The 12,591-nt window shown below is 38.8% G+C and overlaps 3 protein-coding genes across 3 annotated transcripts; 1 reads left to right on the top strand and 2 right to left on the bottom strand.

Moving 5' to 3' along the window:
* Positions 1-1,391: 1,391 nt before the first annotated feature.
* On the bottom strand, positions 1,392-3,113 carry EV154DRAFT_485970 (uncharacterized protein; the record flags this gene model as incomplete). Its single annotated transcript, XM_051598799.1, has 4 exons — positions 1,392-1,683; positions 1,742-1,846; positions 2,814-2,891; positions 2,923-3,113. The coding sequence occupies 4 exons, from the start codon at positions 3,111-3,113 to the stop codon at positions 1,392-1,394; spliced, it is 666 nt and encodes a 221-aa protein (XP_051452934.1).
* A 234-nt stretch (positions 3,114-3,347) lies between these two features.
* EV154DRAFT_568543 (uncharacterized protein) lies at positions 3,348-4,930 on the top strand (the record flags this gene model as incomplete). Its single annotated transcript, XM_051606083.1, has 5 exons — positions 3,348-3,580; positions 3,662-4,053; positions 4,087-4,443; positions 4,560-4,700; positions 4,779-4,930. 5 exons carry the CDS (start codon positions 3,348-3,350, stop codon positions 4,928-4,930), a joined length of 1,275 nt encoding a protein of 424 aa, XP_051452935.1.
* Positions 4,931-7,377: 2,447 nt separating this feature from the next.
* EV154DRAFT_524169 (uncharacterized protein) lies at positions 7,378-11,103 on the bottom strand (the record flags this gene model as incomplete). Its single annotated transcript, XM_051603176.1, has 4 exons — positions 7,378-9,213; positions 9,281-10,170; positions 10,253-10,842; positions 11,033-11,103. Coding segments are annotated over 4 exons (3,306 nt in total), but the record flags the coding sequence as incomplete, so codon positions are not given.
* Between the last annotated feature and the right edge of the window lie 1,488 nt (positions 11,104-12,591).

Consider the following 12,591-nt stretch of genomic DNA (forward strand, 5'->3'; position numbering starts at 1 on the left):
AGCAATATTCGTACACAGATAAATACCTAGCATTGTTGTATGATGCACGAGCATTATCGTCGTTCTTCTTACTCATTACGGGTAAAATAAGAGCCTTGACAGCAGGCATAATTTTTTTGATGCCTTCGATTTCTTTTTCCGTGTGAGGAATGAACTTTGTTAATTGCTGAGTTTCTACACTTTTTGCAACAGTAAATCCAAAACGTTGAAGAGTCTGGGCTGGATCTACCTTTGCAGCCTCGGCATTCTTTCTCCATTTTGTTGTTCTGGATGTACCAGTGTACGTAAGTGGTCTTTTACTTATTTCTGTATTGCTATCTGAAATAATATCAAGAGAACTCGCCTCAGCTCTTACAACCTCGGCTTGCTCGACTAGTTGATCGTGATTTAATTCAATGGTTTCCCATTCAGCGAGTACCACTTCGGCAGATTGAATGCATCCATCTTCTCTTCTAAGTCTGTTTCTAATAGCCTTTTGTTTTTTGTAGGTCTGGGCATGTTATGATAGAAAAATTGCAAAAAGGATAAAAAGGAGCATTTAACATTCGTCAGACGCGTAAGATTGTCCCCGTTTGATTTTAGGAGGCGACAATGAAAAGACTCTCAGCATTTATTTTTATATAAAGTAATAAAGGTACCTTAAGACATGATTGTATACAGTTTTAGCTACCTAAATTTATATCTAAACAATTTGTAGAGGATTTATTTAGAAAACCTTAAAACCTTAAAACTTTAAAAATATGTCAAATCGGCTCACCCAAAAAGGAATATGTATCAGGGGTAATACTACATGCGCGACATAGTGGTGTAACGACCGAAAATGATAGAAGTCGTAAATACTTTACTTTTTTTCTTATAAGTTAAAAAAAGGAATCATAAGGCATTGTTGTACATAGTTTTCTCTTTTGTTTTATGTAACTAAATATTTCATAGAATTTATTTTTGGAAAACCTTAAGCATTTACAAGATCTGCCATGTTAGGGATTCCAGTGGGACTGGGTTTTTTTGGCGAAAAAAATTTATGACACATTTCTCAGTAGGAATAAGGCCATTCTATTGGCTGACATTTACATGAACGGAGAATGAACTTAATGGGGTGTGCATAGTAGTGTTTCAAATCTCCAACCCCACTTATACGCCCCCGCTTAATTTTTTGAAAAGCGACCAACTTTGATGTCCTACAACTTTTTTTTTTTGCAGTAAAAGTATTTTTTTATTCATAAGATATTGTTTATAAAGACTCTTTAAATAATATCTTTTGATTCGAATTGGTATATCGGTTGATTTGGGAAAGTTTTAGGCAATTAAAAAATACAAAAAAAAATCGCTATTTAAAACTGGAGGCACGTTATAGATTATTTTAATTTATTGAGGCTACTCCGTAAACATTATTAGATCATCCCAAACCATAGGATCGTAACGGATAACAGATCAGAGTTCTCAAAAGTATAGGATCTTGAGGGATAACGGACCATAGCTCCCCAAAGTATAGAATCTTGACGGATAACGGACCAGAGTGCCCAAAAGTATAGGATCTTGACGGATAACGGACCAGAGTTCCTAAAAGTATAAGATTTTGACGGATAACGGACCGGAGTTTCCAAACGTATAGGATCTTGACGGATAATGGACCAGAGTTCCGAAAACGACTTCACCTCAAACATTCCACGAATTGGGCCAAAACTTTAAAATGTCTTTAATTTGTGGTTTTGCTAAGATATAGGTTCAGATAGTTCCTAACCAGCAAATAATGGTATTACCAAAAACTGCTTGCGGTAGTCGAGTGAGAGCCAACTTTTGTGCGTCCTCATATGAATGTTTTAAATCCGGAGGACCAAAACTCAGACTTTACATTGCAAAAAACTGATTTCTAAATGAAATAAAAGTCAGACCAATCTCAATTTTTGAGCCGATGTGTGTATTAGGCTAGCGGCCGTTTCTGAAAATTTGAAATCGCGATAATAGTCTGTAGCAGGACTATAAAGTATTAATTATTTTCGTGTAATTCATGCTAGGTGTAACAACGTATTTGATGCAAAGTACTTGCTAGGTACGTTTTTGAAATGCAACTCTGTATTCTAGAAATTTTAAAACGTTTACTAATCAGTAGGAATTAGATAACATTCGTTGGAGACTTTTGTGATTTGACCGTGATATAATAGGGTACACGTCGTAACCTTCACAATATCCTAGTGCAACAGTTTTGGGTATACTCCGCGCATGCAGGACACGGTACAAAATATTTCATATATTCTGCTACGTATTTCAACGTGATACGCGGTATATTCTGTGCCGTACTATGGGAAGAATATAGGCCGTATCGTGTAATGTATTCTGTGCGTGCATTGGACACTCAATACCCGTGTATGAGATTATTACCAGGATACATCATGTACTATAGCATATTTTTTGCGTTATTTGATACAGGATACGACGTGAAACAAACTGTCGTTGGTTCTTATATTTCAGATGATACTTTGTTATTGGCCATTATTTTTTAGATGATACTAAATGACGCCTTTGATGAAAAGATGAATTTTTGTTATTGGGCTCTTATTACGAATTGCATATATTTGGACCATTAAAATTTTTTTATGTGCTTGTGAGCGGCTTTTGAAGATTTGCCATAAATTTTTCTTCATCGGGAATACGAATCATGCTTAACTTGACGTGCATCAAGTTGCTATTCGACATGATATCAACTGAAGGAGATGCTTTGAAGCAGAATTTACCAACCATGACCCCAATAGTTACAGCCTTCGTAGTACTAGCGGCACTAGAAAACCTCACTCTCACGAGAAGATCCACCTCACCCACCTACATTAAAAGATTTGTTACCATTTTCATCTCCGTCTTGGGCTAACCTAAGGTACCTTAATTCTGTGTACTGCCTAAATGTACGTAAAACAGGAAATAAAATACAAATTAACAATCGAAATATTAAGTCGCCACAAAGAGATTTCTGTTACAGCCCGGGTGCGGTATTTAGCCATATTATACCGTAGTCGAATTAGGTTACACGATCGTAATCCACAATAACTGACATTATTGTGACTACTTATAACCTCATATAAGCTACTCTCAAGATCGGAAACCGAAAATAAATAGCCCATTTTTTATACAAAATAGTGAAAAAAGTCTCTGAAAGGTAGAGCTAAATTTGGGCAAAATAATACATATACATATAAGGAATCAAATAAAAACATGATCAAAGTGATCTTGTTTTCAAAACTGTTTACTTGAAAAGGAAATGATAAAATAACGACCTTCTTTAAATCCAGTGTTTTTTTTATTTTTATTTTTCTTTCCCTTTAATTTGTCAAATACATTTTGTCACTTACCTTACTATGAACAATACCGAAGCTAATACCAATGCCACAAACAACGTACGTGGTCGTGGACGCGGTCGTGGAAATGGACGTGGAGTCAGACGTGGACGTGGCAGACGCGCTGGCACTTTTGTGTTTGTTGTCGATCCTACCGTTCAGCAAAACACCACTCCTGTTAACAACGGTAACACCGAAGCTGACAGTAACGCCAATGTCAATGATGACGATGAGCCTGAACAACCATCTTCACGGTCCTACAATGTATGGCCTGATGTTGCTATTTGTATCCTCCTTGAAATTATGGCTGGTACCTACAGCTACTTGCTGTGAAGAAGTGATACTGCCTTAAAGCAGCTTATCTGGGTACATTCGGCTGCTTTGCTGAAGGAAAAGTTAGCTCAGAATGCTAGAACCGATGTACTCAGGGCTTTTTTGGCAAACATCAGCGAAAAAAGTATGCAAAGAAAGTGGGCAGATATGAAGCAGTGTTTTACCAGAGTAAGAAATGCAGCAAGAGAAACCGGAGTTGGTGGAACTGTTCCAAACATGCCGTACTACGAGGAAATTGCTAAGATTACTCAGGATAATCCCAGCATCCAACCTGAAGTGATTTACAAAAGCATCAACATGCAAGAGAGTGGTATTCGGTCTTACAGACGATTTAACGACGCCAATTTGTTGAATACTGTTGGATCCGATGGCCCTGAAACAACATACTTGGGACGTATAGAAGTTGACTAACTTGTAATTCAGAAAGCATTTGCTGATCGATATCCTGCTAGAGATTCTACCAACAACGAAGGACCTGCAGTGCCATCATTTTTTGAATCAGTATCCGCACCTCCCCCACCAACAACAGCACCAGCACCAACACCAACACTAGCAACAGCACCAACACCAACACCCACACCAACACCAACAGCCGTACCAACCTCAACACCAACAACCGAACCACCAACACCAACACCAACACTTACATCAGCATCTGCAGCACCAACATCGACAGGCGTAACACCTCCACCACCACCTTCATCCACACCTCCGCCTCCATATACAACCGCACCACCTCCACCTCCACCTCCATATACATCCGCACAACCTCCACCTCCACCTTGTCTGCACCACCTCCACCTCCACCTTCATCTGCACCACCTCCACCAAGATCTACCCGTAAATCGAGAAATAGTCGAACTTCTGGTGAGCAGTCTTCATCAACTGATCCTATTGAAGCTGCTCGTCAGTTGTCAGACGAGCATATGGCACGTGCCAGCCAACTTGGTGTAGAGATGATGGATCGCATGGCAGCATCACAAAGGGAAGATCGAGAACAAAGACTTCTCGATGTTGATAACATGTTGCAACGTATCAGTCGTAATCGACAAATTGCATTGGAATATATGCAAGCAAGACGGCAACAAGAGACCAGAGAGAGATAAATTATGTTCGAAGAAGCAAGAAATAGACGAGAGGCTGACATGGAAGAGCATAGACGTAGACGTATGTCTGATATGGAGAATATCCTGAATAGATTCGCAGCCATTCGAAGAGGTGATAGTGGTACCAATCTTAATGGTTCATCTTCTACTGACAACAATAATTAATTAAATAAAATAAAATTTTTAATTCATTAAAACCTTTTGAAAACTATGAAAGTCTATCTGTTCCCCTCATGATATTGTTTCTTCTTAAGATAGACATTGCCTTAAGACGGCGCATCCCGGCTGCGTCGATGGTAGCGCTGGTACCATCAAAAGGAAGACGGGGTTCAAAATTCACCTCGTTTTCATACTGGTTTCGGCGATCTGCCTCCACAAAACCCTCGAAATCTAATCCTCCATCCAACACTGCCTCTTCAATGTCATTTTGATTTATACAAATGTTGTGTAAATCACAGCAAGATATGATAGTTTTGGCCATTCTATCAACACTAAGCATATACAAATGCTTCCAAAGGAATCTCCACCGGGATGTGAGTCCACCAAATGCATGTTCTATTTTTATGCGAGAACTAGAAAAGATTTCATTGAAAATCTTTTCTTCTGCAGTGCTTTCACGTCGGCTATGGAATCGAACAATGAGGTCTGGCAGCAAAGGGTAAGCCGAATCTAGGTCACATCATTAATAATTTGTACACTATGGTATGATTAATGAGTTTACCTCCCAAAATATAAGTGTTTGCGGGACACCAACTGGCCGCATCAAACAAAAGTTTATGATAGATCACACTGCTAGTAAACACTCGGGCATCATGGTTTCTGCCTTAATATAATAACAAACGGTAAGCTGCTATATCATTTTTTATCCTTCCATACGAACTTACCGGAATGCCCAGTTTTTACGTACATAAACCGAGTACGGGCATCGCTTATGGCCATTAAGTTCATAGATGCGTGGCTCTTTCTATCGACATATGCATTTCCGTTAATTGCTGGCTTTTGAATGACGACCAGCTTGCCATCAATCGCACCTAGTACACCAAAACGTCTCGTGGCATCAGGTCCACCAAGTTCTGAAAACTCACGAGCATTGTTTAAAGCTCTATCTCTGTCGTCAATAGGCCAAGTTATAATTTCGGAAGTAATCTCCAACATGGCATCAATAAATCTGTTTGTGAAATTATTGAACGATCCGGCAGCTACTCCAAGATGTGTTTCAGCAACGCGATAACCAAAATGGGTGTTGGAAAATCTCCAAAGCACACACGCAACTTGGGCTTCCACAGAGTATCCACCTCGGAAATTGATCCAAGATAAGCAGAACATCTACTCAAAGGATTGACGAGCCACTCAAAGGTACTCTTGTTAACGCGATAATAGGCTCTATAACTGTGGCGGCTGTTACGATCATCTGTCTGGTTAGGGTGCTTGATTGTCCAGTAAGTTTCATACGTGTCCATACGCTCGGTTCTAACAACCTTGCTGTGGCCTTCTCTGGTCATCATTCAAGGGCTGCCTATAAAAATATAATAAAAAATTTCATAGTTGACAAGAGTGGTTACATGTAAAATTGTTTCCCTGATCCAAATTTCAAACAAGGAAAAGACATCTTGGTTGCCTTGGGTGCGAGTGAAGTCTGCAACAACGCGCTCTTCGACAATGGCTACCTCATGTTCAAGCATTTGCTCTTCCAAATCGTACTCTTCGTCCATTGCACTAATTTCGTTCACCAAGGCATCGAAATATTGATCTTCGTCTTCGAAATGTTCAGCGTCATCTTCCATCCAAAGTTGTTCTTGCATCATGTCGAAGAAAGTTTCGTCAATTGGGTTCATGTTAAATAGGTACTTTAAAAAAATTAAGATAAGCGAAAAGGAAATATTTTATTTTTTATTTTCTTTGATTTAATAAAATCACGCTGGTCCTTTAGTAGATTCGAAAGTAAAAAGCTGTCACGTCATCACCTGATCATTGAATTTTATTTTATTGTTTAATTTAAGAAATTGGGTACACTCCCAAAAAAGGCTCGATCACCATTCCGAATCTTACCTTGAGAGCACCTATAAAAATAAAAATAAAAATAAAGGGAATTGTTATTTTCACCACCTCTTTTCTTATTTTCACCCCCTCAATTCTTTTTGGCCTTTTTTGCCCTATGAAAGTGCGGATTTGATTACACTTAAATTTTGAAATTTTGGCGGGACTGCTCTGTCAAAGCATTAATAAATTGTACCTTTTTACTTCCATCCCAATCCCGGTACGTTTATCTGAACTTTTTATTGTTTCAATGCTTTTATCAAACGAAAACATCTCTTACCTTTCTGACGATGATTTTCAGGAGCCCCTGCCCTTTCGAACCAGAAGAAATTTTGAAAGAGTCAACGAGGTACACAACCAGTTGAAAACTTTAAATATTTCTTAAATTCTGCACCAAAAAGTAAATTCCCGTGTCAGAATTTTTTTTTAAAAAAATAAAACTTTGCGATTGGGCGAAAAAACAAAATACGTGATTGAAGGCCAGATGTTATGAAATAAACAACTGAATGAAGGTTTTTTGCACCTTGAAAACTACTTTAGCGTCTTTTATGGGGGTCAGGATAGCGATTCGTGCAGCTAAGCATTTTTATTGGATAACAAAATGGAAGAGACTTTTATTTTTTTTGAAAAAATGACATGTAAAAAAAACAAAATGATTAGTTTCTTTCATTTTCTAAAATTTTGAAATAACGATTAGTGTTATGGAGCCACCAGAAAGTACCGAACTTGCACTTGTTGATAAGAGAATACTTGACAGTGTCAATCTCAGTTTCCTGAGACATGTCAAGTAATTCCACCACAGTCAGTTTATACTCCAGCAAGTCCAAGATTTCTTCAGTTTTCTTGGTGAGGAGATTACCACCTTCGTCAGCTTGATAGACAGAAATGAGGCTACTGTCATCGTGAATCACGAAGGCTGGCCTGGGAACAAGTTCATACACCTCAACAATAGCCTGATCGCCGCGAAGTTTTACCACCTTTCCAAGCAGACGACGCGCCCCAAGAGAATCCAAGTCAACATCGAGAATAGCCGTCATGTTCAAAGCAATCTTCTTTCCAGCAATATATTCAGTACTGCCGAATTCCCGATTAGCAGAATAGTACATGTCCTCACTGTACCTATCAAACCACGCTTTGACCAGACTACCACGAGTTTTCATACCGTTATCCCAAACAAGACCCATCGCAATACTTCTCAGCATTACCTCACGACCGTTAATAAGAGCCAAATCACGAGAAGGGTTTTGTTTGTTGGTCTTCATGACAATTGCCCTAATGTGTTTGTTGAATTGCTCGTTCTTTTCAGTTGCGAGAAGCATAGGAGAAGCAAATCGAAGACAATCCTCTACCAAATGGACTATCAAATGAGTCTTTAAACGATTACACAATGGACCACCAGTTTTGGCGTATGGAATCGTAGCACCATTAGATTGTTCACCTGAAAGACCATAGATCTCTTCAGAAGTAGTTTGACTGGGCACTGATGCAGTTGTCGTTGCTGTTGCTGGCTCTCCACGAGTACGTCGGTTACTGGGAACAACGGTACGATCAAGGTTACCCAGAGCAATAACAGTATCATCAACGGATTGACGCAATAAATCGAGATAGGCAGAAAAGTTGGTATGTATTTCACAGTTATAACACAATGAGCAAAGCTCACCAAGCTTGTCAAAAGTACTAATAACGTTATCCATTCGGTGGAATTGATCATTACGAAGGTTGAGGAAATCAATGTGGCCACGAGCAACTCTGAGAACAATTGGGAGCATCTGAATCATAAGTTTGAAGTCTCTTCCAAGAAAGCTTTTGTATCCTTTGAGATGCGTCGACAAATTGGTAAAAGCCTTAGACCCATACTTTGCACACAAAATACTAATGCGATCAACCTGCTTCTTGTTGAAAAAGCAATCAGCAGCTTTGTTGAACGTGTATTTGATTAAACCGAGACATAGGCCATGCAGAATTTCTACCGGTGTATCCTTGCTAGGATCCCAAGAAGACAACGTCAAAAGCCTTTTGCCAGCAGTTTCCTTGAAGCCGAGGTCCATCAAGTTTTCGACCATGATATAATCACCCTGTCTGTTACGAACACGTATCGAGAAATCAGTACTATCCGAGTCATCGCTTGGAAATAAACTCATCCAGTGACCTTTTTCTCTTGGAACTGACATGTGTTCTTCGGCCGTGGTAATTCTATTAGGATCAAAAGCATCAGCATGTCGACACCAGAAGCATTTTCTACACGGATAAGTAGCTGTTGAAGCTTTCAAACAAGAAACCTCGGCATGACGAGGATTGTCAGCCTTGATAAACAAAAGAGGAGCAAGAACAAAGACTTCTTCCTTGAGAATAGCATCAAACATCGGCAGACCAGTTTCCAGTTTCTTTAAATCGGGGACAAGGGAAGGCAACTGTTCCATATGCAGTATGGCGATTTGATCCACATATAAAAAATTGATTCAAATAATGATTGGCAACACTAAGAGGAACAGCGGCAGGATTCATCGACCACGAATCGAAACAATTCCATTTTGATGTGGAATTACCACTGGTATCATCAGAGAAAAGGTTGTACGGAATTACTCTAACGACCTGGTAGTTTGGCGAATTGGGATTTATGCTTCTTATACGTGATCTAATGGGCAGTGGACGCTTGTACTTATTACCAGTATCAATCATGTCATGATGAGCGCGAATCAATCGAGTATTAGCAACAACATCTCTAGAACAAAGATAATCGTCACCATTTATTTGTTGTAAGCTAGTAAATGCATCGAAGGATTCATGTTCGGCACGAAAGACATTATTGATGTCAAGGTCGGTTATGGGACAGTGGAGAAGGATGTCGTATAAACAGCACATTTCAAGATTATTATCGGATTTAATTGGATACAAATCAACGTTCACAACTTTTGATATTTGGAATATCTTGGCCACTTTGAAATAATGGCGATCACGAAGAGGAATATTGCTCTCAGACAGCAAAGAGACTTTATCCGATACCCAGAGTTGAAGATTTGGACCAGTAATTATCATAGGATGCTCAAACAATCTATCACAATTCCACTTTTCACCTTGACTTAGCTTGATTCGTTGGTTAGGTGTTCGATCAGGAAGATCTGACAGGAAACCAGACATACAGGGATTACCTACGAGAAGTCGCAAGTGTTCAGATACATCATTAAGAAACAAGTCAGGCTTTGATGCGACAACAACAGGAACAGCGGGTGCAGAAGCAGTTGTATTTGTTGTTGCAGCAGGATCAGTGGCAGGAGCAGAGGTATTGGCAGAAGCAGAGGTAGAGGCAGGAGCAGAGGTAGAGGCAGGAGCAGAGGTAGAGGCAGGAGCAGGAGCAGAGGCGTCAGCTGCTGTAGCAGTATCAGATGTGCTAGTTGATGTGGCCAGGTTCAGTAGGTTCGACAAGAAGTCCGCCGTTATCATCTTTCGCACAATGGGGAGCATGAGGAAAACAAGGTATACAACATTTCTTGGATTTGTGAAATCTGGAAACGCTGTGGGGAGTGGGATAACCACGGAAATCATAAATAACATCAGAAGGATCCAAAGCTAGTTGAGCTCTGTACTCTTTGATTGCAATTTCAGCCATATATTTACCAAAATCAAGAACTGATTTGATTTGGACTTCTGAATACTTAAAGCTACCAGACTTGAAGAAAAGAAGGGCATGCATTATGTATTCATTTTTGAAAGGATATGCTGGATTGTCGTTGACATCACCACTCAAATCAAGATATTCATCATTACCATCATCACCACCATCACCACCATCACCATTAGAGCCGTTGTTGACGTCGTTAACAGGAACGGGAGGTTCATTAGATTCGCTATCATCATCAGATTCCCCTCCGTTGTTAAAATCATTGTTGAAATGGTCAAAGGCATTACCACCATCGAATTCTTCTTCACCATCATCACGCCCATCATCATCACCGTCACCATCATAATCATCATATTGATTTTCATCAAATTCATTTGCAGGTTCAGACAATGGTTCGGCAGTGCGTTCAGGTTGGATTGGTCTAATGTATATTGATGTAAGTAATTTGAATATATTTAACAGCCTTAAATAACTTTACCTTTCAATGGACCCATATCAGAACTACGAGATTCGCTTAGCGGGATAGTAGGTTGTTCGTCAGAGGTATTCCTAAAAATAATAATGATAAGTAAAAACTGACTATTTTTAAATTGATGAAGACGCTCACTTACTGTTGTTGGATGTCATTGGCAGGTAGTGATCCTTGATTCGACTGAATCGCCTCCAGAAGTTCTAAGTGGTGTCCTGATCGTTGATGCACTTTAAAAGAGTGTCGATTAATTGTACTGTATTTACATAACACACACGTTTGCTCCTGAGGCGGTAAGGCAGGTTTTGCACGGAACTTATTTGTTCCAGGTGTTTTTTTCATAGTGTTTTAAAATTAAAGTAAGTTGTTTATAATAAAATAAAGAATTTTGATAAAGTGCACTCTGGGGATTGTGTTTGGTTTATATATCGTTCAGATCAAAAAATGTGTTTAATGCTTAGCTTATGCGGACATAAGCTGTCAATTTGATTGGTGCAATAATTTACAAACGTCATTGCGGAACGATATTTTGTCACGCAACCCAACTTTCTTAGGTCGCTTTTCTTTCTCTTACGTATTTTTTTTTAACCGTGGCGTGTCTTCACAAACGCGTGATTATTGCTTGTAATATTATGATGCTTATGAACAATGGTATGTCATAGAACATCTGTCTTAACAATACTATCATAAGGCATTCTACTAATCCTTCTCTCACATTCAATTTAATCAAAGTCAAACGCGAAAAAGGTAGCTATTTCATGACTTATGCAATAATATAATCTTCTATCCCCTTTTATTTTCAAGATGTGTATCTATAAAGGTATACTTTATTCTGTACTGTGCTTCCCTGTAATAATATATCATTAACAAACGCCTTTTTATTTTTTAGAGGCTCTTTTCTCTTTGAAATACCGTAAGTAATATCTTGGTGATAATTTTACATCCTAAACTAATACATAACGCGTTTCATTTGTCAATAGATATATCGCGTAAAGCTTCATACAAGGTACTATAATTTTAACATTAATCATTATCCGTTTTACTAAACACATTATTCACTTTATAAATTAGCTCGTGATACTGCTTAAGCACGGATAAAATGTAAGTACAACATCTACCACAGACACTTGAATATCACATTAAGACCTTTTTCCGTAGCTTCAGCTCAAACAGAATCAGTTTTGCGTGGGTTTTCTAGCTTGAATTCACTGTCTGCTATACGTGTCATACGTGGCCTGTCTGGGCTACGTGGTCTGCCCTGTCTGTCAAGGCTGAATAGCCTGCCTGGTCGGCCTGCATAGCCCCGAGGGGCAAACAGGCGCTTTTTGCCGGTTTCTGATTTTGTGGGCCAATTTTTTATATAAATAAATTTCGCTTTTTAAGGCAATTTTAAAAAAAAACTATTTTCGTATTTTGTATTTGTATTTTATTGTTTTGTTTGTACAGCAAGGAAACGTAAACAAAACCACAAAACCAAAAAGGAAACAATTTTCATATCTATTTTTACTTTTTTTTTTGGGAAAAAAATGGTCTTGAAATTTTAAAGTTTACACCTGGTTGTGTAGATGATCTTAACGATGATCTCGACAATGACCTCAACGACAATCTCGAGGACGGAACCTTGGAAGTTTCGTCTACTTCTGCCCCTTCTCAACTTGAGTTTAGCTCTAGCGAAACTCTCGAAAAATATGTGATCAATCA

Source organism: Mucor mucedo (assembly GCF_025094135.1).
Source record: "Mucor mucedo strain NRRL 3635 chromosome Unknown EV154scaffold_128, whole genome shotgun sequence".
In the NCBI taxonomy this organism is placed as follows: Eukaryota; Fungi; Mucoromycota; class Mucoromycetes; order Mucorales; family Mucoraceae; genus Mucor; species Mucor mucedo.